The 26,099-nt window shown below is 43.2% G+C and overlaps 3 protein-coding genes across 3 annotated transcripts in view; 2 read left to right on the top strand and 1 right to left on the bottom strand.

The window, feature by feature from the left end:
* The window catches only part of T265_09918 (hypothetical protein), a gene marked incomplete at both ends in the record, with an annotated part of 11,989 nt that extends 11,350 nt beyond the window's left edge, over positions 1 to 639 (top strand). Inside the window, one exon of the mRNA XM_009176134.1 lies at positions 380 to 639. Coding sequence (XP_009174398.1) covers positions 380 to 639 — 260 coding nt within the window. The remainder of the gene's footprint in view (positions 1 to 379) is intronic.
* Positions 640 to 2,385: 1,746 nt separating this feature from the next.
* The window catches only part of T265_09916 (hypothetical protein), a gene marked incomplete at both ends in the record, with an annotated part of 33,903 nt that continues 10,189 nt past the window's right edge, over positions 2,386 to 26,099 (top strand). The window contains 2 exons of the mRNA XM_009176132.1: positions 2,386 to 2,491; positions 4,472 to 4,530. Coding sequence (XP_009174396.1) covers positions 2,386 to 2,491; positions 4,472 to 4,530 — 165 coding nt within the window. The remainder of the gene's footprint in view (positions 2,492 to 4,471; positions 4,531 to 26,099) is intronic.
* T265_09917 (hypothetical protein) lies at positions 16,320 to 19,579 on the bottom strand (the record flags this gene model as incomplete). Its single annotated transcript, XM_009176133.1, has 2 exons — positions 16,320 to 16,495; positions 19,405 to 19,579. 2 exons carry the CDS (start codon positions 19,577 to 19,579, stop codon positions 16,320 to 16,322), a joined length of 351 nt encoding a protein of 116 aa, XP_009174397.1.

Raw genomic sequence — 26,099 nt, 5'->3', positions numbered from 1 at the left:
AATTTCGTAAATTCAGACAGTTTCCAGGATCGTGTTCCGATCTGACTGGTATGAGAATATGCATGAGTTCTTGATGTTCCTATTGTTCGTTGAACTTGGCAATTTTGTTGAACGTAAACGAAATTGGGTCTCGGTCACTGTAAAAGCAATAGTTGTGTTGCTTGAGTGTGTACCTGGTTCTGTTATGGTACCATTCAGCGGGAGCTCTTTGCAAATGTGGGAATGGTACTTGTGCAGGGTAATTCTTAGACAGGAGATGTTCACCTTTTATACAATGGCCTCACGCGGACAGGTAAGAAATATGTTATCTTTCAAACCACGCATCGTTTCAATCGCCTGGTGGTCTTTGAAATATCCTACATTCCACGGTCTTTTGTAGAAACTGTCATGTTACGGCCAGTGGTCACAACTCATCCGCCCACTGAGGACGGTCAGAGTGTGCAAGAACAATTAAGCCAAGAAGATATCGACCACAAACTTCGTGTGGAGAAACGACGACTACGGCAAATTGAAGCGATCGAAGAAAAGCAACGACTTGGCGTAGCACTAGACAAGGATCAGTTGGCCAAACTGAGACGAAAGGCGGAGGTGGAGGAACTCATTCGGTCGATGGAGGCTATGAAGACCAAAGATAACTAATTTTTAAGAACCTGTTGTCTGAGCTAATCGAGTTTACCCCTCTTGTCCCCCATGACTTCCAAATAGCACTACATAACTGTTCTTCTCGCATGTATATAACTTGTATGGAAATGTCTTGATTTTATCTTTCTGTTAGCTGTTGTGGGAAGAATTTCAAAAGATCTTGGAAAATCCGCAGCACTATACTTCATTGTTGCGGGTTCTATCTAGAGACTTCATAAATTTGATTGAAAATAGGTGAATAGGGGATTCCGGGCCATTCCGGAACATGAGCCATCCGCATATCGTGAATCACTGGTATACTGATGAAGTGATGGTGCTAATGATACTTCATACTATGTATGCTTGGAAAACGAATCCTTCGGTGAAAATGTGGCATGTGGTACGAACAATTTATGGGGCTACACGGTCCAAAGGTCGTTAGTGCCGATATCCTGTTATTCACAGCGTCAGTTGTTGGGTTGGTGGGAGTAGAATTACTCTTTGTAGAGATGGTTTCTTTATGGCATTTGTCTGCATCTAGTATCATTTTTTTCTTGAAATACTGTGTTTCAGAAAGCATCCATGCACCACCACGAACTGGGATGTGAACAATATCTTCCGGAGCAGCCAACTCAGGTTGATCAATTCTTTAGATTGAGCATTCGGCAAAATTCCAAACCCATGACTTGGTAATGAGCAAGTTGTCCATGGGCACTGCTGATCAATCAGAAAAAAACCTCCCTGACCGTGCATCACTGGTCAGATGATCGTTTACTACACTGCACTTTAACTGCGGTGCAGAATCATCATCGGTGGGCATATGAAGGATCGACATCACAGTCAGTGATGGGAGATGTTTGGCCACGAGCGTTTAAGCAGCAGTGGGTTTGACTTTCCTCTGGACGGTAGATGGCGCCATTGGCTTATAATAGCATGTTTCGATGTTGATAGGCTCCTCGACTGATGTTTCTTCAAATGGAAGCGTCACGGAATTGGCTTAATCCCTCCTCGAGCACAGTTTTCACCAGTTCTGTTGTTAGTGAGGTTTTTTGATAATTCTTCGCAACATTTAGTTAACATCAGGCCATAAAGGTAACAAAACTTAGCCAGACAGACTTTAGCAATCTCAATCTGCGTTACTAATACCGAAAAGCTTCAGCCTCAACTATGTCTGCCGTTACAAATTTAGATGTGCAAAAAGAATCGGTTATGTGACGTATCCCTTAGTGAAATCACCCTTGGGTGGATCGCTTGTGTCATCGAGTGACTTTGTTTACTGAGAGCATTTTGTGCCCTAGATATGTGCGTTCAATCTGATCTCCTGTCAGTTATGTCATAGTACCCAAGACTATCTATCATGTAGAATTCTGTACGTATTCTATATTTTGGAGGGGATTATTAGCGCTATCTCTCGTCAAACACAACCTTGTGGCCGCAACAACTTTGTGCACGGGCCTATCGATCTTTCCTCGTTTGCCTTTAACGCTAGAACCCCGGTAGAAAAGCATATCACTACTCCTGATTGACCAGATTGAGCACAGTTTCCGAACACGAAACTGATTCTGGAAGTTCATGAAGTCCCCAAACGGATTAGTTGTGTGCGTACGTCAAATTCCTCAAACCTAGACTCGAATCTAGCCACTTAGAATAGAATTAGATTCTTCGTTCATAACTTTTGTGGTGTTGACAGAAGAACCAGAGGCGTAGCGCCACCAATCCTCTGCGTGTGCTCTCAAAGCCAATTTTTTTGTATCATAAGAAAAAATGTTGGAAATGCAAACAGTCGCAACTCGGACATATCCAAATGGACATTATGACCTGAACAGTAGCAAACTTGAATATGAGTCGGGTGATCTCAAAGGTCCTTCACGTATGCCCATCTAAAACTACCGAAATTCTCTTGAAGTACCGAAGGCATGTCTAACTGTGCTAGCAAATGCGAGGCATTGAACTACAACGGCTCCTAGAGATGACCTAGTTGAGTACTCCGGTGGTGAAAGACTGTCACAAAAATGTGAATGGCTGTTGACCCGTCGGACATAACTAAATTACCGTGAAGGTTGGAAAATTTTCCGACCAGGGGAAATCGATCGCTCTGGGAAACATCAGAATCTTTACTCCGCAAAATATGAACAGGGTAACTGTTCCCGTAAGGCTGGTGAGCAAATCGTAGTCCGGTGAATATCAATAATTCATCCACTAACCGCCGAAAGGCATCACTAGTATTCTGTTTCGTTTTTTGGTGAAGATTCTTAGAAGACTTTTACAGATCGCTCCCTTCGCTTTTATTAGAACATACACCTTTGCGCACTCAAGTGCGAAGGCAGCAGCACGAGGAAGGCTGTCAAATCGCTGGCTTTGACTTCATCTCACCTGCCCAATCCACTGGAGCTGCTTTCGAGTGTTCGTCGTTTTCGGTTTGGATAACCGAGCAGATTTCATCTGAAGATTAATGTTCACATGTGTCAGTCTGCTATCTGAGCTGTTTTACTTGTGAAACCGTGCCGACAGGTGTTTCAGGCGCTCATAAGATGGTGATTTTGGGTCACTGGTGTTTGAAAAATATTCCCACTATCGTGTGTCGAATGAAAAGATCCACTATCTATGGTTTGGCATCGCCTGACTCGGACAACTAAGCCATCAACGCCGTCTCTGATGGTTTAGGCCCGTTCTTCGCCGCTCACGAACCGAGCCATGAGTGCCGTTGTTATCGAGGTGGTCAGTTGGAAACCTAGGTCAACATTGTTAAGACCGATGTTGAACGTCTGAGTCTACAGGCTGTCTCTTCCACCTGAACCGCCACATCGATATGGGTGAATGTTACCACGCCTGAGTGATATGTATAATTAGCCTGCCTACCTGAAAGGCGACCCATTAACTGACCCGGTTATTTCGGCCGATTAAAGCATCTACCCAAACGTCCGGTTCATTTAGCGCCACAAATGCTTGAAACACTCGGTGATTTTTGTCTGATTGCTTGCGATTAGTTGTAACCAAGCCATATTCGTTTAAGCAACTCGGTGCGTTAACCATGGTTTATCCACACAAGAGAGTTTCGGCCCAATTAAAATTAATCTGTAGTGCAAAAATCATGTATTGTTAGGAATAATAACCCTATAGCTTCCAACTAGTCTAACTTACTGACTATTTCGTCATTATTCGGAGAGACATCTTCGGTACTCGGAGAGGTAAACTGTTCCACCTCCCTTGCTCGGAGTTAGATATCTTTCGAGGGTGAATGATATCTCTTACTCATCGGCTACTTGTACAGTAACCCTTGCGCATTTTTTTTATTTGCCTAATGCATTTGCAACTCGATTGGCTTGATGACGTAAACTTCGGGTGTTTGATAGTCTGCATACACCCTTTCTCTAGAACTGGGTTCCTTTGCATATTCTAATTTTTCCTTGTGTTTTCCCTTTATGTGTCCACATAATTAGATTCCCATCTTTTTCAATTTTGTTTTGTTGGTTTCTCTGCAAGTAGACCTTCTGTTCTTTCGTATATTTCAGTCAGACTAATGTCTGGCTGGGCCTGTTTTTCCTCACATTCTGTCAGTCTCTTCTACAATCTCGTATACGATGTCGAGGCTCTAAGCACTAAAACTCTTTTGCCTTAAAAACACACACTAATGGGGTTAATATGAACAGTGGCATCCATTGAACAAGAGGTGTGGAGGGGCCATTCGCATGATCTTGTGGGACAGAACACGTGGACATGATAGCGCCACCAATCCCAACTTTTACTCGCGAGAAGACAGTCAGGTGAAACTAAACAGTTTATAGACCTGAGTGACTGTAATGTGGAGAACTGGTATTTAGTAAATGACATTTACTTTGTTCTACTAAAGTGTACAAGAAAGAATCGCTACAGAATGCTCAACTAAGGGAAAGTCTGACAGAATATGAGGTGAGCTACAGTTTAATGGATGTAAACTCGTTCAGGACTCTGGTAGACGTACGAGATCGAGGTTGGCTGAACCAAGGACGATGTGGAATTCCGAAGTTGCACTTTTGTTGTGCAATCCAAAATCCCTGTTGAGCAGCAGGTGACTCAAATTCATACCCCCCCCCACTTCTCCTTACAACCGCTGCGTAATGACCTCAATTTGAAGATAATTTTGCCTTGCATTCCTTTTGTGACGGTGAATCAACGAGGTTGCACCTAAAGTACAACTTGGAAAACACTGATGGATTAAAACAAATGAAACCAAGTGTGAATACCAAGTGTGCTTGTAGGTTTCACTGAAAAATCCCGCTTTTTGAAGGTGACGAGATACGTAATATGCTTACATCAGTTCATCAAAAATCAGTCCAACCACTTCAGGTGGTTGTACTCCAGCTCATCATAGTAATGATTTATCAGCTCTTCAGTTTTGTATTCCGAGACTTCTGTGAATATCTGATGGTTCGAGAATGCAACACAGTGCGAATCACCCATTCACGACCAGATCATGAAAAATGGCGCCATGATGACTACCCAATCGGTCCCAGACACTTTCCAATTGTTTCATATTCTCATTTAGTCTACAACTGCTTGGGTAAAACATGGAAGGTGACATAAGGACATTCATAGTAGTATCCCCTACCGATGTGTATTTGCCACATGTACTTTACGGAACATAATCATAATTACTCTCAAAGATAGGCTTGCTTTACAAGTTCCCAACTAATTGCATCAAAAAGTAAGCTCGTTGCGTTACTCAATTCTTCAGTTTAGTTCCCTAAAGTACATGTGGCAAATATACATCGNATCTTTAGGGAACTAAACTGAAGGATCGAGTAACACAACGAGCTTAATTTTTGATGCAATTAGTTGGGAACTTGTAAAGCAAGCCTATCTTTGAGAGTAATTATGATTATGTTCCGTAAAGTACATGTGGCAAATATACATCGGTAGGGGATACTATTATGAATGTCCCTCATGTGACCTTCCATGTCTAACCCAAGCAATCGTGAACTAAATAAGGATATGAAGCAATTGGAGTGTTTGGGGACCGACTGGGTACTCACCGTTTCAAAGAGGTTTGGTAAAATTTTGATAAACGCCCTCGAAGGGGAATATTCCATTAAGGTGTCATAGACCGGAATAGCAAGGCCACCAAATCCGGATTCAGCATGCAGACAACCCTCCCTCCTTACTAATCTATCGTAAACGTTGGTCACCTTCACAAACCAACAAACAGGAAATTCATACCTACACCGAGCACTGATCAAGTCAGCTAGTCATAAGAAATATCACGGATTGGTTCCCTGACTACCTTGGAACCAGATCATCCTGGTTACTTTTCACTGGGCATGACGATGCTTATGTGTCGTTTGCGAAACGTTGACCAGGAATAAATACACCGATTAGCGAATATACTCATTCTCAAACTAATTTGTTTTTCTTGTAAAAAAAACAAATTAGTTTGCAAATGAGTGTATATTCGCTAATTTCGTGCAATCTGGCTTCAGGTAGAACATAAGGTTGACGGAAACCCGGGGACTGCGCCTACCTGATAAGCACCAATAAGGGCAAAACCGGTCGTGGGCTGTCGACGGATTTTCAGCAACCTTATGAGTAGTACATTACAAATAAATACACCGATTGTTTACCAAACGTCTCTGAAAAGAGGATATCAAGCAGTTCCTACAAAAGCTCGTGAAGGTGGTTGGATTTGTTGCGAACGCCCGTCCAGCAACCCCAATAATGAAAGATGTTTCGTTGCTTAAATCTAGTTAATGAAGTATGGATCCTACAACTCGGGTAACAAACCAGAAATTACCTATCGAAGGATAACCTTGAAGTGTTCGATACAGATTCATTCTGGCTCGATCAATAATCAGCATGATAATCATGAGAACGATCACAAGCTTCTCGGGCCACATTAAGGCAGCCTGATTTCACAGCCCCCGATTAGGCTAATTACATCGTCCATATAGTCATCTCACGATGAAAGCGTTCATCACACATGGCTTGGGAGCTTAATTCGAGCACATACATGTCCCCTGCAAATACATATTAAAGACCAATTAGCACTTCCTACAACAGTTTGTTCCATGTGACACATATAACCTTGAAGCTAAGTATCATGTTCGCATTATACCAGAACTTTCATCATCAGGCAGAGTAGGCATGCGAGTGAAATACGAAAGTCAGAGCTCCCTTTATCCTCCCGAGGGAGGACAATCAATGCAGTCTGCCCAGGCAAACGTTGCTTTTCAACGCGACCGAAACCTATTAGGTTGACGCAGATGATTAATGAAGTGACAAGATCCCATGGTATTCACCTTGGAACAGTTGTTAGAGACTATGAATTTACCAGTTTGATTAGGATGTCCTGAATCAAGTAAACGACCGGTTGGAGTGAAAACTTTTGAAAGTTTTGAAACCAATTGCCAAGCTCGGCGAACAGATCAACAGCCACCTGATCAATTACCAACCAATACACCCGAGCTACCAATATACCAACACATTACCAACTTTTGAAAGTGTATATATTCTCTCGGTATATCATTCATCCTAAAATGACACTGTGCAATCTGATTGACAGGTTAAGCAATTCTAACTTGTCCCTCTTGCTAATAAGACATCATATGGTTTCTGGCTACGACAAAGAGTATTCAACTTTAGTATATAAAAAACACATTTGGTTGTATCAAAATGTATCATTTATGGGGAAGATTTTAAGTAGGGATGTTGAAAAATGTGGCATGCCTCTGATGCTTGCTCTCTTGACCTGAGCAACAAAACTCCAGCTTGTTGTTTGTGCTACCAACAACAGAATTCTACGAACCGAATTAAATTTTTAAACTTATCTGGATTAGCTGATCGAACTGTTCGCCTTACCCTGAGAATCATACATCGACAAGGTGTGCTTACTTCTCTGGTAGTTATCAGTCTTTATCCAGCTAACCTTGGAACTTTCCAGCAAAAGGGGGCGGTCAAACATTTTTGGGTCAAATTACCCAAGCTACACAAGAAATTCACATCTTCAGATAAGACTCCAACCATCGACCTCACACATACCGAACGAGCGTGACACTGACCGAATCATCAGATGGAATACAAACATATCTACCATGTTACAGTGTGTACCTCCGTGGATTCGGTCTTTTTAGTACTTATTGCAACTTTGTGGTGCGTTTCAGTAGGTGCTGTGTATGCGCAGTTCAATTTAATCAGTCGGCCTAGAAGAAAACAGTCTAAGAAGCTCGTGATGCTGTTAAAAGATATTTGGGTGACACTGGTTTATGGCATGTCAAGAGTGGAAAAACGTATAATTTCTTGGCTTGACGTGTGTGTCGTATACGCACTCGGAAGTTGTTCACACGAGTGAATAGTTTGAGAGACAGAACCGAGAATTCCTCCTCCTGTGCCGTCATTGATTTACTCCGTCATCATAACTGACGAGAAAAATCATTCTGTCAAATGACACACCCCACAAAAACACTCATGACAAAATGACGTCACATGAAGCATTGTTACTCAGGTGATTGGATTAAGCGTACTTTCCCGTACCACCGACCTTAACTACTTATCCATCATGAAATGTGGCGGATAGTTTGATTTTGTTATTGCAGGTCTTGATGAAGTAATGTGACTAATTAATTCTGAATTTACTTATGCAAGTGAGATCAAAATACGAAAACAAAGAAAAACTACTAACCATATGCAGTGGGATTCTTGAAGGAGATCCTTTGGCAGAATATTTGGAAGTTCGTTTGAGAATGCAGTTTTTAAACTGTAATTCAGCGGAATAGTACGCCAAGTTAAAACAAGAACTCTCACGAGACAGTAGTCAGTTAGTTGTGGAAAATGTGAAATTCGCTTGAGATCGTTGCAAAATAGTGAGGACATCACAGTAGGAACGGATGGCTGTACCGTAGGAACATTGTGGAGTAGCAGGACATCGCTACCAGACTGTGATTACTCTCACTTGTGTATATATCCTCTCTCTCCCTCTCTTGATTTCCCTTTGTTTCTTTGGTTTCGTTTGCGGCTCTTACGCTGATCATAAGTTTGTGTCGGAACCGTACGTTGGCGTATGCAGGCGGACTGACTTAAACTAGTGTACGTGGCGCCGCTTTCCACCCAAAAAGGGATTAAATGGACGGCACAGATGGTTAATAAAATAGGTGCATAAAACAGCCGGATTGGCGAGGGTTATTCGTAAGCTAGAGCACGTAGGCATACTCAGAGTAAATGTGATAAATATCCTGGGACCAGGCTGATTAGCACTCAGATTTAAATGTGGTGAATACCAAACATCCAAATGTTTTGGGAAGACATTTATCCCTAAACGACTTGGAAAAAAACTCATGTGCACCACTAATCCATCTAGTAAAGCGTCAGTGACTTCACTGAGTAGGGTTGGTTTCCTTCGTCCAGTGTTTCTCAATCCAAACAGTCTCTCTGTGACAGAGACTTGAGTTTCGCTGACACCCAGTCGTCCGTGTTTCCATGCTTTCTAATTTAGTAAGCAACCTTAGCTGTCTATTTCATTATTTGTCCAACTTCTAACCATCGGAGATGTACTCACCTGACGATGAGATCCCGAAGCTACGAGAGCCCTGAACGTTGAGCTATATTTTGGAAATTCAGGCTAGGACGAATCCCGAGGTCCAGTCAAGCTAAATGGAATTCGATTTCTGTCTGGAACTCAATTAGGATGTTTCCACGGCCCACAAAACTGCTCAACAAGCTGTTGAAATTCGTAAATTCTGATTAGCCAAGCTCTTCTTTGCGTGAATGATAACGCAGTGAATGAGAAACGCCCCTGATGGCATCCCAGAACTCAGGGTAAATCTCCGGATTCGGTCATGTGCACAACCTTGTGTGAACCATCCTGTGGTGTCTGGTGCTATCTTCTAACTATGAAACACTGTATAATGCAAAGAATAGTTAGAAACAGATGAAGGTGTACTTCTGGTTGCTGCTTCCTAAGCCAATAAGATGCGCGACCTTGGTAAGCGTGGAGACAAGTGTATCGCGTGGGAGCTGTCAAAGGCATTACCATACTGTTGTCGGAACTATAGATACAAATGCACACCGACAGAAGTTTCGTGTCTGAGTTTTGGGTGAGTGCAGTTCAGTATTATTTCCTCTACTCAGTGAGTGGAATGGGCATGAGGACACAAACTGAAATGTCTATCATTTGTACAATCGTTATTTTGGCACAATCTGTCAACAACGATGAAACGTTCCACATTGAGCGTGGAGGCTACTTTTTTCTGTCCCAACTGTTGTCAGATTTTCTTGCAAGAAGGATTTGATTTTTTTCAATTTTGGAGTCATCACTACTGGATTCTTTCCTACGATGTTCCTCGGACTGAGATTCCCTATGTACTCCTGAAGAAGATACCTGAAAGCTCCGACCAGAAGCAAGCCAACCTTAGATCTGATTTCTCTTGGAAAGAAACCAATAAAACAGAAGGAGATAACAGTTTAGATAGAAGAACTGAGTTTACTTATGCTGGTAGTGAACAGTTCACTATGTATAATAGTGAAAGGAAGAAGGAAGGAAGAAGTAAGAAGTTACAGACTATTGGACAGGGAAGCAAAACTCTCATATGTATATCTTGTTTACAAAAACTGAATATCCAGCTCCTCCTTGAACGCGTCTTCCTGAACTTTCCTGTATATTTACTGGCTGTCGCTCAAATGCAAGCAAATGTGACTCCACAAATTCCATAATAGATATCGCTTTCAAAGAGACGGGAAGGGCATTTACAAGGAAACATACTACTCGCATGCCCAATCGGTAGTATCCACCGTTACGGTGGTAGTCTTCGTGGGAAGAATAGCTTACCTTGAATAACTGGATGAACGACCAGACCGTTCACCCGTAACAATCCTATTTCGAATTAGTTCAATAGGTAGACAGAACAAAGCCAGCCTGGTATCTCGTACCGTTTCAGAACCTCCAGCATTATTCAGTTACCAGTGGATTTCGGTCAGAAGTTCACCATGTGAATGGAATTTCATATATGTGAAAAGCTGAATGAAGTGCCTACATTAGATTGTCCCATATGCTTTCGGACTAAACTAGGTACTTTAATTCATGAAACTGTAATATTATGGATGCTACTGCACCTTGCGTTTTCTAAAATGCCGTATGAAGTGTTTTTGAAGTTCATTATGTAAGACCTATCGGCGACAAGAAAATATCGGTGTTCACACTATTCCGAATTTGTGTTTGAAACGTAAACGGCGGCAACTAATGACCGGCTGTTAGTTGAAGTCGTCATGTGACAAAGTTGTTTTCCGTCATTCGAATACTACTGACTCATTCGACCCCTCATCTGATCTAAACGCTTAACAAGTTGTTGAATTCCCGATACGCACATATATGCAAATGCATCACCATAAGGTGAAAAGATCTGTAATCAGATACGGGGGCGAGATGGCCCAGTGGTTAGAGCGCGAATTCACTAACCAAGGGGCGGTGGTTCGAACCCGATCTCCCTCTTGACTTCCCCTGTCTAGGCTTGGGCAACCAGGCAGTATCCCAGCCCTCGTGCTTCCTTCTGTTGAGGTTCTCGCTCAGTAACGTGGGTTGCGGTCGTTCCTTCCGACGACGGTCTTGTGATTCTCATTGGACGTGCGATCACGCGAAACCCATGAGAAAACAAGTCAAGGCAGGCTCAGCAAACGGGACATGAACGCAAATGGGTAAGTAGGTCAGCAGCGCAGATTCACACACAGGCACTCAGGTCAATACACAGGTGTCGGAAAGGACGGCCTCTGCAGCAAGGTGAGTGGCGGGTACGAATAAGCAGAACAACTGGAGATCAAAAGTACACAGGCGGAGTAAGCAAATGAGTGGGGGAATTATCATAAGGTCAAGTTAGATTCAACGCAATTTTTATTCATGCTCAAAGCCAAGCGCAACAAGATATCAGCGAAGGCTTAATAAAAGTGGAACGAACGAGATACTCAGTTCCGTCGACTGTGGAGCACCTCCATAGTCCACTGCACCACCACACTCGTAGCTGCATGTCGGACATGCGAGATCAAAAAAAGTACACATAAAAATCACTCGACTAATGTTGAACCCTTTTACTGAAGCGTACTGCTTTGACAAAGCCTCACTCATACGCAAAGGCAATCCTCTGGTCCAAGTAATACGGCTGACTTCTCACCAAGGACGTCCACTTCAGAGACTCAATTCCTCTGCAGATCCTACACCAAACGTTACGATACGTACAGGAATCCACTTCTTTGTTCTATTGTGTGTTCCAAACCACACAGAGAGCCGTTGGCCTCTATCCAGGACACTATTGGTGATTCGAACCCCACGGCCTTACTTAATCAATAAAGTAGAAACCATCAGCTGAGTGCCGTTAATCCCGTTGATTAAAAAAGGTCGAAGTCACATGAGTCACAGTAGATCTTTACTATGAAGTAACGGAACATTACACTTCCCCTTTCACCATTTTGAGTTCCTAATTGGACATAGTTCACGAATTTTCATGAGTCATGCTTTGTGTTCACTACTCAAAACGATGTTAAGGTATGGCTAATGAATCATCCGTTTGTGACGTTTCAACCGAAAACGGTGTTTGACCGTTACAGGGTTTCAATCAATTCTTATACATGGCTTCGAATGAAGGAGAAATGTTCCAACGTCTCGATAATTAACTCAGTAGAGAGAGAGACGAATTAGCCCTAATTTGTCTACAAGCTAGCAAAACCGAGATATCTAGCTAGGTCTCCCGTTTATACCCTTCTAATATGTCGTTGGTCAATTCGCCAAGCTGGGCAGCTCGAATGCAATCAAATGCAATCAAAGTGCTCAGCTCAGCGAACAACCCAACGACCATCTACGTTACCTGAACGATCAAAATTTTGCTCGTAAGGAAACCCTCCTAAGTGATAAACAGACTTTTAAACCTACATGTTGCCTTCTTTCCGTTAGTACGAGGATATTTTCGTCACTCTGCCAAAGAAACCTGTCAATAACAGCCACATTCGAAAGCAATATCTGTTCAACGTTTGAGGGTATTTAAACACTGCTACCCGTTTTGTTGTCTCCAGTTAATTCTGATTCGCGGGTTTCGTGGTTTGACCAGAGAGAATTTTTCATTAGATTCTAGACGTTTGGAAGGCATTAGATATTTTTGGCAGCATTCGATAGCTTGGCGTTCCAGCTCACATTAATACGACCAACACAAATTATTAGTTTTCCCTTGTATGAATCCGGTTTTTTGCTTCGTTCAGTATGACCGTCACAATTTATCAGAAATATAAATGGCAGCTTGTGGGGCAGATCCTCAAGCCATGAGTTTCGAGTTGTTACCTTTTGGAATTTTTGAGCAATTCAGATTTGAGGGCACATGCCAAACTAAGTATAAGAACCGCTCCATCGACGTGTCCGATTGTGTTTGATCCATGTCTCGGGAAGAATGCGCCCGATGCTTACTCCCTAACTGAGAACATACTCGAAATGACAGATTACGCTGTTTCCACACAAAAAGTTGAAACATGAAAACTGTGGCTGATATCGGCTTATTTTTTCTTACGTTTTTAGGTACTTCAGCAGAATCCAAGAAATTCTAAAGGAAAAGTAAACAGCACAAAACTTAGTTGAATTTGAGTGGAGGTTCGCTATATAGGATAGAAAATCCTATTGTTTATTCTGAGGCCTCATACATGCCGTTTATTCCACTATCACCCAAATGAACTAAGTGCAACATGTAGGTTCCTAATACGGGGCAAATTCAAGGAAATCCATCTGCAATACAGGAACTTAATTGTATGCTTTTTGTTTGGGAAGATCCCCGCGAGACTGTTCAACAACCCTATTTATTGATAAGTTTTCTGAGCAACAGGCGACAACTGTCACTTCACAGTTTTCTCTAGAAAGCCAGTCGCAGAATTTCCCACACTGCGCTCTTCTAAAACACTAACACTGACGCCATTCATAGTACGTAGAGCTATGCGATAGCGTAAGCGAAACAGGTAGCGGGCCATGCAAGGGGATCCCAAGGAAAGACAAGTCAGGAGAACATAGGTGGGATTTAGAAATTCCCTTCAGTAGACGTAAAGTATTTGAATTTCATGCATGCGGCAACATGGAGAATATATCGATTTTGTGTGAGGCTATTTTTGAGCAAAAAAGGGGTTTTTGTGAATATCTTTGCTAAGACTCGTTGGGTGCTTAATAAGATCCATATCCCCATTAGAAAAACTTGTCCTTGTCTGAATGCTCTAGCGGAGTGTAGTGATAAAGGAAGTAATCACAAGCACAATACATTTTAATCGAATTTGCCGACGCTCAGATAATTTTGCTACACGCTTGTAGGTGTGCCGACCTAATTTCTGCTGCCACTAGTTAAGCAAGATAAATTTCGAACCTCCGGAACACAGGAATGCAATATATATATATATATATATATATAATGACTGGTATCAATAACATCAAACACCCGGATAAAAGAGACAAATTAAAGTGTGAGGAACAGCTTTCGATTACACTAGTTTAGACTTAATACACTACTCGTAAGGTTGCTGGAAATTATTCCTCAGCCCATGACCGGTTTCGCCCTTACAAATAGGGCTGATCAGACGGACGCAGTCACGGGGTTTTCATTAACCTTATGTTCTGCTTGAATCCGAACTGAATGGAATTGGCAAAATGCTCTCAGTTGAACGCTAATTTGGTTTTAATCGCGTATTCAAGTGAATTCTGCTATATCTATCACTCAAATGAATACGCCTGCTACATTCATTTGAAGAACACCATCATAAACCAGGTGTCGAAATCAAATTAGCATTTCGTTGTTTTCACAAGTTCTAATTTTCGGAATTTCGACAAATAGTTCCAGATCTCAAAGCTTTTTAGGTCCCTGTCCCCTGTATTCGGGAGCCCAAACGGAAGATGTTTCCGCGTACCTTGATCTGATACGGCTGAGCATTATCGTGCCCCCAATGAGAAAGGCTCCGCGATGAACACGTGCATCAGAAATCCATTCAGTCGAAAGAGTTTCATGCACACACCTCACGTATTTACTAGGGAGGATGCCCAAATACGCCTAACAGAAAGACAGCAAGAACCATCGCAATGTGAACAAACAGCTTGGCTATCATTGCCAGGAGAGGATTCACGAACAAATATTAACCAGATTTAACTTAAAAAGCTGTAGCCTGGGAAAAAAGAGATATATGATTAAATTTGGCTGCCAGACCCGTGGAATATGTAATTCAAAGGAAAAAGAAGTCCTAGCATTAGTCCTTGCTGCGTAAATGCACGACAAGGACTCCACCGGACACAGGTTACTGCATAACGAAAGCCTTCTTCCAGATGATGCACAGACCAAACTGTTCGGCAACGCTACAGCAAAAGTACCAGCTAGACGCTGAAGCCCACCATTCACATGTGCAAACAGTATGGTGGTCTCCAAGCATAAGAATGGAGACCTTAATTCGCCAGCCCGAAATTCTCGCACCAGAATGTCGAATACTGAATAGAACTACATCAATCCGACACTCAAATCACGTGCCAGCATTTGCATCCAGAAAAACTGCATCCACCGTGGCCGTTACACGGAAGCTGCAGCAAGGATGTACCCTGTTCCACATCAGTGACGAATTCAAGACCCTTTGAAATTTGGCTATTCGTGTGGACCTTCGTTCCAATTCCGTCAGGTAGATTTTGGATGAGATTGGTGAATTTTATTAGATCGCTTTATTTGGGGGAGTCTTGTTTATGGAATTCCCCAGTTGATGTAGTCAAAAGTTTCGCTGAATTCAACGGACTGGTATTCGCCGGGTAAAGGAGTTAGTGGAATTTTCCTAGAGGCCACCATACAGCAATTACCAGGTGTATCATGTTACGACCAGTATGGGTTCCGCATAGCTCCTCTAGGATATGCGATTCAAACACTTCGGTACTCAGGTGGTTAAGTCACAATGACAGTGGGATATCAATACTACAGGTGAGCAGCCCAATAACCCACTACGAATCCGGTGACATATTGCTTCCTTCTATTCGGAAAGTAGCAAGACTGAAGTATCCTCGACTTGTAGTGGGGTCTTCTGTTCCTAGCAGTTGTTGCAGGTCACATGAAGTTCGTTCTCCAAAATCACGTCATAATACTTGGAGAGCTGTGTTGGAAGCATATCGTATTCGTTTGCCTTGCTACCGCATAGTTGGATTTTCGTTTATCGGACGACCATTATCTAGGTTACCGCTTGACCATTTGCTTCATGAAGTTGTATCGTTGGGTCGCGTACGTCCGATCGTTGCTGACCATCACCCATTGACGGAGGAAAATTTTGACCACCCACAACTGGAAAATGTGTGTTAGGATCTGCTGTCCTTTAATTCAGGAGTAGAAGTCGCGGGCGGCTCTGTTTTTTTCGAAGCGCAATTTAATATAGGGCTTACTACTCTGGAATCAACGCTTACAACCTAATTCTGAACATGCCGACAAGCTGAACAGCAAACAAGATTCAACTCGTACCTCATTGTAAGGAGGGTCAACATTCTCTGCGCACTTTAACAAATCGTCCCGATGCAACTTTATCCGGAGACCAGCCGCCCCTGACAGCCGAACATCACATCTTTGGACGGAAGTCATGTGCAGGCTACGGACCAAACGAGGGGATGCCCTGATTGGTCAGGATGTCAACCAATCAGGTTCGAGCCTCCTTAGCTCGACGCCTCTCGCTCCTTCACGGAGACTACCACGACCTTGTGGAACACTCTGTGATTACGCTATAGATACAGTTGTAATAATTTTCCTTTGTCTCAATAAAGGGCTGTGTAGAGCTACCGTGCCTTTCGATATACCATAGTGGGCGGAGAGGAAGACAGGGGATCGATGCAGAGTTGCACGACCGCTCAACAACAATTTTTCGCCGAACAAGGCTTCGATTGCCAGCGACACTGGAATGAGCAAATCAAAAGTGACGCCACTTCCCTGTTATGCGCCGCCCGCCACAGAACAGTTGTAGGTGCGCCTCAAGCTATCACTGATTTTAACCCCGGCTGCGACTCGCGCTATTAGGTGTCCGTTACTAATGCATCTGACGGAAGGCTGTCCGGCTGCCTATGTCAGTGGGAAACGACAGCAAATGAATGACGACACCCCCCGCCCAAGAAAAAAGGTCAAATTAAACTTGATTTACTGGGACCATAACAGACATATCTGATCGGCCTGGACAAATATGGCCATTCAGCCTAGCTGGAAAATGTCATGGAGTTCATTACCGACAACGCTTGAAGGAGACGACTATGAGCCGTCAAACATATTTCGCTAAATAAAAATGGCCGTACCAGATTGACTAGCAAGCCCCTTGTGATATAGTGCAGGGTTCGGGAGCAAGGTCAGGATGTTCGGTATTGAAAGCTCCAACCGTTACATCAGGGATCCCGGTGGCAAAACTATAGCGACCGTTCGTGATGCCTGACATGAACAGACTTCTAGCCAGCTGTATTAGTTGTAGTAGAACTTTACGACTAATCCAGCTAAGGTGTTCCTGCCAGGCTCACCAGGAGACCTATTGGTCATTCATAATTTCGCTTACGCGGACATGGCTTCGTAATGAAAAATACTGACCTTAAATAAGCCACTCCATAGCCTGAACCCGATAAAAAATGTTGAAAGCCGCGTTAAGGCAACATTTTATACACTATCAGTCATACACCAAAGTCTCCAGGAGATAAATACAGCTAACATGAAGACGGCTTTTAGAAGACGTGTATCCGAAATTCGTAGATGAGTTACGATGTATAAAGCCCAACAGGTTTGGTCAATACCTACCGTGGGTGACTTCAAAAGAATTACCTACCCCAGGAGCGTTACGCATCAGCAGTAGGTGGCTCCTCATTCACTGAGTCAGCACACCGTCAAAAATAATCAAACACCGATCATTGCCTTCAAAGGTTTAATATGGGGGGGGGGGGTTGGCTGTATTCGAGATAAACACTATGCGATATTTATACATATGGCTGAGAACATTCAAGAGAATGACTACCTAAGAACCAGTCGGACTCGATGCACAAACGCTTCCAGTGAAATCAATGTACGCAAACTTTGTGGCTAAGGCATTGCCTTAGTGTTAACTTAGCGTTTATCACAACCCATACGCTGGACCATGCGGATTTATCCAGTTCAAAGCAGTGAGAAATCGATAGTGATTTACTAGCTGACTGGCGCTATTAGGTGTCCGTTACTAATGCATCTGACGGAAGGCTGTCCGGCTGCCTATGTCAGTGGGAAACGACAGCAAATGAATGACGACACCCCCCGCCCAAGAAAAAAGGTCAAATTAAACTTGATTTACTGGGACCATAACAGACATATCTGATCGGCCTGGACAAATATGGCCATTCAGCCTAGCTGGAAAATGTCATGGAGTTCATTACCGACAACGCTTGAAGGAGACGACTATGAGCCGTCAAACATATTTCGCTAAATAAAAATGGCCGTACCAGATTGACTAGCAAGCCCCTTGTGATATAGTGCAGGGTTCGGGAGCAAGGTCAGGATATTCGGTATTGAAAGCTCCAACCGTTACATCAGGGATCCCGGTGGCAAAACTATAGCGACCGTTCGTGATGCCTGACATGAACAGACTTCTAGCCAGCTGTATTAGTTGTAGTAGAACTTTACGACTAATCCAGCTAAGGTGTTCCTGCCAGGCTCACCAGGAGACCTATTGGTCATTCATAATTTCGCTTACGCGGACATGGCTTCGTAATGAAAAATACTGACCTTAAATAAGCCACTCCATAGCCTGAACCCGATAAAAAATGTTGAAAGCCGCGTTAAGGCAACATTTTATACACTATCAGTCATACACCAAAGTCTCCAGGAGATAAATACAGCTAACATGAAGACGGCTTTTAGAAGACGTGTATCCGAAATTCGTAGATGAGTTACGATGTATAAAGCCCAACAGGTTTGGTCAATACCTACCGTGGGTGACTTCAAAAGAATTACCTACCCCAGGAGCGTTACGCATCAGCAGTAGGTGGCTCCTCATTCACTGAGTCAGCACACCGTCAAAAATAATCAAACACCGATCATTGCCTTCAAAGGTTTAATATGTTATGGGGGGGGGTTGGCTGTATTCGAGATAAACACTATGCGATATTTATACATATGGCTGAGAACATTCAAGAGAATGACTACCTAAGAACCAGTCGGACTCGATGCACAAACGCTTCCAGTGAAATCAATGTACGCAAACTTTGTGGCTAAGGCATTGCCTTAGTGTTAACTTAGCGTTTATCACAACCCATACGCTGGACCATGCGGATTTATCCAGTTCAAAGCAGTGAGAAATCGATAGTGATTTACTAGCTGACTGACCTTTACGTGGTTTGGGTGAGAAAAAAAACAACTTGATTATGAAGACTATATTGATTGGGTGTCAGTTAAATCACCTACGACGGTCAAAATAGTCGACAATGTGACAGTCAGGCAGTTCGATTGTGCTCTGATCATGTCGTAAAGCATTTTCTGTAGTCTTCGTATAACAGTCACCGGATGATAGGATGAATGAGCCATGTGTGTTCACAACGGTCATAGCGAAGTCATGTGCTTTTCCCCATGAATGTATTCCATGTTGACCAAGCATCGGTCTCGATAAACTATCATCATCGATAGCATGACACCAGTGTTCAACACTGATGCGTCGCTGTCGTACAACCATGATTTAATTGAAAGCCTTATTGTGAAGAACAGAATAAAGGTGGACGGGGAAGGGACTTAGTGCTGGCTCACTACAATCATTCCGGGCTGCCTACATCTCCAAACACTCATTCAGGCAATCTGGATAGAAACTGACTACCACTGACATCGGTTGGCAGCGTCTCCAACCAGGCGCAGCGAGGATCACGCGATCCCCATCCTGGAAAGCGAGTAGCACCGACAGCACCCAAAAGTTTCGTGATTTCTTTCACACCCCTCTTCCATGTCAACGACTTGCCACCTCTCTTCTTCTGCCACTCTGAGTTGGGCATGGAAAACAACGCTCTCTTCGGCAGACAATGCCAAGTTATACAAAACACATGTCCCAACTAACGCAGCTTCTGGTGCTGGACACATTCTTCAATGAAAGTATCCGTTGCAAATTCAAAAACTCGCTTCCTAATTGTTGCGCTACGGATATACCGACACCAACCAACACGAGCTACGGTTCTGAGACAACGATTTTCGAAAACCTGAAGACGTCTCATTTTTGCTACCCTGTTCGGGCAGCGGAACTGGTTGACTGAGAATAATATTACCTTCAAGGACCCTGGGACCCTGGGAAGCCATAACCACGGACTAATTTCATAGCGAATTCTTCCCACACCCCTCTCAGAACATGTCGCAGCATCATCATCTAAACTTGTCTCACAGCAATCAATCGTACCTCTGTTTCTAAAGATTGCACATGGTCAGCTTGACACAGGTTTCTGACAGTTGTTCCTGATACATCATTAAGTTAAGTGTTCCTATTTGTACTCGAACTAGCGATTTTGGTTGCCTTGTTATTTCGTGCACACATTTAACCGTTGCTGACTTTGCACGGCTTTGGGAATCAACTCTGACCTTGTCACACCGAATCTGTCACCAGTTGTTCCCTCCAGCGATAATGTGCATGTACATGAGTGTCAAACCGTCGAACAACATCCACTGTACTGCACTGGATATGCTGGTCCAAGAGTAAAGAAACAGAAATTCAACAGTCTTCTAACGGATGATGGTCAGGTACGACAAACGAAAATCCAACTATGCGGTAGCAAGGCAAACGAATACGATACGCTTCCAACACAGCTCTCCAAGTATTATGACGTGATTTTGGAGAACGAACTTCATGTGACCTGCAACAACTGCTAGGAACAGAAGACCCCACTACAAGTCGAGGATACTTCAGTCTTGCTACTTTCCGAATAGAAGGAAGCAATATGTCACCGGATTCGTAGTGGGTTATTGGGCTGCTCACCTGTAGTATTGATATCCCACTGTCATTGTGACTTAACCACCTGAGTACCGAAGTGTTTGAATCGCATATCCTAGAGGAGCTATGCGGAACCCATACTGGTCGTAACATGATACACCTGGTAATTGCTGTATGGTGGCCTCTAGGAAAATTCCACTAACTCCTTTACCCGGCGAATACCAGTCCGTTGAATTCAGCGAAACTTTTGACTACATCAACTGGGGAATTCCATAAACAAGACTCCCCCAAATAAAGCGATCTAATAAAATTCACCAATCTCATCCAAAATCTACCTGACGGAATTGGAACGAAGGTCCACACGAATAGCCAAATTTCAAAGGGTCTTGAATTCGTCACTGATGTGGAACAGGGTACATCCTTGCTGCAGCTTCCGTCTAACGGCCACGGTGGATGCAGTTTTTCTGGATGCAAATGCTGGCACGTGGTTTGAGTGTCGGATTGATGTAGTTCTATTCAGTATTCGACATTCTGGTGCGAGAATTTCGGGCTGGCGAATTAAGGTCCCCATTCTTATGCTTGGAGACCACCATACTGTTTGCACATGTGAATGGTGGGCTTCAGCGTCTAGCTGGTACTTTTGCTGTAGCGTTGCCGAACAGTTTGGTCTGTGCATCATCTGGAAGAAGGCTTTCGTTATGCAGTAACCTGTGTCCGGTGGAGTCCTTGTCGTGCATTTACGCAGCAAGGACTAATGCTAGGACTTCTTTTTCCTTCGAATTTTGATGATCTGACCACCATATCTGAAATGAGATTTTGTGTTACCAAAAATTCCAACGTACTCTAGACCAGGCTGCTCTAGATCCGGATCCTATGAGTGAGGACCAGAATATACTTCTAAACGGGGTTCATCGGGTTTTTAATTGCCGGTTGCAAATCTCCTGCAGTAGTCTGGTGATGGTTGGTTAATTCTAACATCCACTGCGCTCATATGCAGTGTTCACCGTTCCGTTCCCCTTCCACCTGTCCATGGTTAATTCACTCTTTGTATATCTGTCCGGTAGAACTGACTACCTCGTTCGTTTTGCTTCGATTCGGACCGCAATGTCTGCGTGTGAGATGGCACTGAAAGCCTCAGGCGTCTCGTGTACTGCATCCAAGCATTAGTTTTGAACACTGATGTCATATTGTTGAAGATGATTATGATATCAGAACGTCATGCGGACGTATTCAAAGTTCGGCTTATTATAAGTGCAGGCCTTCGAGCTATCCGAGGCGACTATCAATGAGGTCAAACTTCAGGCTGTCCCCTTGTGTCTACAAAGCCGCACCTTGTTTCACTGGATAACTAAAGTTGTTAAGCCTAACCAGTGCCAGCTGGCCTTATGTATAAAACCACAGTGCGGCCCACCAAACGATATTCCGAATATGCTGTTTCCATCACTATGAAGTACGCGGCTGTGACTGGCTTCCGATCGAGCTGCACTGATTCGCATTATCAGGCTGTCCACTGTTTTCTTTTCTATCTCAAATCTATTTTTTGTATACTTTGTATTTTATTGTATTTTGGTGTTTTGAGTTGTTATTTCGTGCACAGTTCAGAATGTAAAAGAAACCAAAATGGGATTTGCTCACAAGGACAAGTTAGATAATACAAGATGTGTGTGTGGTGCGTATGAACAGCTTCTGACAGGAATAAAACAAAATGCGTAGGGCGATCTAAAGTCACACGAGATAACCACTAAATCAGACAGCTGTCAGCCTAAATAACAGACTGGTTGATTTGATTGGTGTCACCGCCAGACAGCCTCCGCGAGGAAAGTAGAGGACTGGCTATGTTTTTCACCACAACTCCAGTCTCAGTGGACGAAAATGAATGGTTTCTGGTCACTGGGTTGTTGATCACATCAAAATCAAGTTCTTGCGATTTGGGGTAAAAGCATCGAAAAAGTAGAAATAGGCTCCACAAAATTACATGACCACTCCACGGCACAATCTGGTCTAGGAGATATTTTGTTGAGATCTTCGGTCGTTCTGCCCCAAACCCCTTTTAGACTGCTTCGATTACCGAACGTGTGAACAGCGCTTTGATCGAAGTCTCTCACTTCCAGAGCAAAACTAACCTAACTCTGTGGTCTTGAACGGTTGTGTGTCAATGAAGCAGCTAAACTGACGTAACATAACGGAGGAGCAGGTGAGTAGTATGTTTTCTTCTTGTAAATTCACTTTGCGTCTCTTGAAAAGGAGATCTATTGCGGAATTTGTGGAGTCGCTTTGTAGCACTTGTTTGTAGTTGAGCAACAGTCAATGAATATACAGGAAATTTTTAGAAAGACTCATTCAAAGCGAAGATGGATATTCAGCTTTTTGTAAACAAGATGCATATGAGAGTTTTGCTTCCCTGTCCAATAGTCTGTAACTGTTCAGTTGACGTTTTCTATCGAATAAGTCCGCAGCGAAGGCCTTTTTTCCTTTCACTGGTATACTGCAAGTGCTCCCAGTTAGGCAGGGAACGGTAGAAGAAGCTGGTGAAGTCGTTCTACTGTGAGAGGCACGCGTCATTTCGCTCCATTATCCCACACCCCATTTCACCCGTATAAACGCATTGCAATGCTAGGTACTCCGCCATCTGGAGTTTTATTAACGAATCATTATGGAAAATTTTTTCACATTCCAAAACAGTCTGTCTACTCAAATCGAATTGTGTAGAGGTTTAGTGTCTGGAAAAATTCCATGTCAGACCCTCCGACACGGAAGTCATTCAGACTAACGGTGAAGGAAGAAGGCCTTCGATGCGGAGTTGTTTATTAGACTAATGGACAAAGAAGCGTCTTGTTTACAAAAACTGTATGTGAATCTTCTCCTTGAAAGTGCCTTCCTGAACCTTCCTGGATATTCATTGACTGCTACTCAAATGCAAGCAAATTCTACAAAGCAACTCCACGAATTCCGTAACAGATCTCACTTTTAAAGAGACGCTAAGCGGATTTACGAGAAGACATACTACTCGCGTGCCCCATCAACAGTATCCGCCGTTGCACAGCAGTAGCGTATTTCTTTCGCGGACTACAGACAGCGGACGATTCAGTTAAAGATAAGTGACCGCTTTTCAGAAGGAACTACTCCTGGTTTGTCCCCAGAGAACTCCACTACTGTTTAGGTCCACCGGGAAGAGGATGACTTTGACCACTCCGTGTATGACAACGAAAATAGTGTCAGTTAGTTAGAACTCACTTTCTGAAGTACTCAGAAGCAAACCTGGCTGTGATGTTGTTAGTCAGACGCGTAGTTTGTAGTAAACTTTGCAGAAAATCAGCTGTACGAGTTTCGAATCCCGATCACTATTCGACTGGGTGGACGGGTGGGATAGTCTTTCTCGTAAGGTATCAATCCCGGGCGAAGCATGACTCGACCATATCCACGAAGCTTTCGTCTCTCGCCGAGAGAGCTGAGACAATAGGCCCCGTTATAGGATATTCTTTCATGAAAATGCTTCCATTCTTGGTTCTTATCTGTTCGACCAAACGTTTTTAATGCACTTGACCATTTGTTATTTTGTCTGCCCACAAAGCTTGCAATTCATTCCTTTTTAGCAACTGGTCCTGTTTATCCCTCCGAACAGGCAGTAACCGTCATGGTGCAAGCACTCCTGGACAAATTCTTCAATGACACTTAAATTTTCATAACGGACAGATTCAAAAGGATTCATTTAAGTCTTCCTTTAACACCAAATCGCTTTTAAGTAGAGGGAATGTGCCTACCTGATGACCGTCAAGAAGGATGAAACCTGTTGTGCGTTGTCCAAGAATTTTCAGTAAACTTATGAGTAGCGTGTCCGCAAAAAAAATAAAAGCACCATTATTCAAAATTATTTTGAACAAAAATGTAACCACATCACCAGATCGGAACCTATCCACACCAACGCCTTTTAACTTGGCAAAAAGTGAGGTTCATAGTATCTTAAGGCGACAACTACAATGGACTTGAAATCTCATGACTTTGAGTACCAAATCCGACCTGCGGTAAACAGTTTCTGAGTAATTTCTTTTCACCGAATTCGCAAACTTGCAAGTGCAGACCACCGACGGTGAGCACACTGTAACGAGTTGTGTGGTGATGCGAAAGCTGAAGTACAGTTCTTGGTTCTCATTAGAAAATGGCACCTCAGAACCGTTCACGGTGAAAAAACCGCACACGCACGTTGGAGATTTCGATCGGTCTGAAGCCAGTAATGTTTTTAACCTTTATAGGAACCGGTTAATATGTAGGAAGTATTGGTGAGTTGGCGAAGAAGCTAGTTGACATAAGTTCGGTTCGTGCATCTTCAGTAAAGAACATCAGATAGGAGAGCTGGCAGTCAGTGTCAACCCGGGCTCGCAACTGATGACGGAGCTGATTACGGAGGTTTCAAAGACAGGGTAGGAAAGAGAAGAGAATGCATCTTGAAATATGCCCCACTTTGTCAGCGCAGTCGAAATAAATGGCCATTTCACGAAGTAGATTTTGTATGGTTGGTGAGTTGCACCAGGCCGGGGTCAAAAATCAGCTGAACTGCAGTCTATTGTTCGAGGCTCTCAAAAATCCGAAAATAGGAGCGTTTCTCTTGTTTGGTCAAATGCACATTGAATTTGAAAACGCAAAATACTGAGCAGGATGGCCCACAAAGCAATTTATCGGAACTCCTTGAAAATCTTGGAAGAGAACCTCAATTGAGAGTTGGAATGTCTTGAGAGGAGGCACAACTCGTCCTTGAGTATACAAATCAAAGAGAGCTTGTTCGTTAAATTTTCATTCAGATTTCGACTGCAACATAGTTGCTTCGGCGAATCCCACATAACAAGTCAAAATTTGAGTGTTTATTTTGGATTCTTGCGGCAACATAGGGGAATAAGACATAAGAGAATGGGAGAGAGAATTGCTACTTTTCTGGGCATTTCTCGGGTGACGAGCTGCTGTCAGAGGGAATTTAGTGAAGTTGGGGATCTTATGGCGGTTTGGAAACCACAAACTAGGAAACTCTAGCAAAATGTCCCCTATAATAAGCGCATCACTGACTTACAGGTACCTGATCACCGCGGTGGTGGAGCTCACCGCAAGATTCGCACATCAGGTGAATTTTACACGAGTACCTGTGGTAGTATTCTCTTATCTCTTAGTTATAAAGCTCATAATGGCACTCATTAATCAAGCTCACTCAGTGAGTTTGTTCAGCTCCAGGACACAAATGCTTGCTTCTGATAGTTTGTGGTCGATGAGTCAAACTAGAAGTTGATAAGCAAGGTCAAGGGTCTGTGTGAAATGTACCACACTTGATCTCCAGATAGAAATATCGATCTGCGCTGCCACGCCGAGGCTGACATGCGTTTCGTCACTGAACACGGAAGATCGTGTGCATTATCAACATACACATTGATTTTCCAGGCAAGTATAACCCATCCATTTGTTTCAAACACGAATTCCGATGTATTCTGGAGCTAAGCTGCCTACACAGGAATGCCTATCGATGATTTATAAAAAAAATTAGCACTAGAGAACGCGTGAAAAGTTTGCTCTGGGGCTCTTTACGACGATCAGCATCAGCTGTCGCGATAGACCAC

The sequence above is a fragment of the Opisthorchis viverrini genome (assembly GCF_000715545.1).
Source record: "Opisthorchis viverrini unplaced genomic scaffold opera_v5_318, whole genome shotgun sequence".
NCBI lineage: Eukaryota > Metazoa > Platyhelminthes > Trematoda > Opisthorchiida > Opisthorchiidae > Opisthorchis > Opisthorchis viverrini.
Note: the sequence above shows the minus strand (reverse complement) of the source record. Positions and strands in the feature narration are given on the sequence as shown.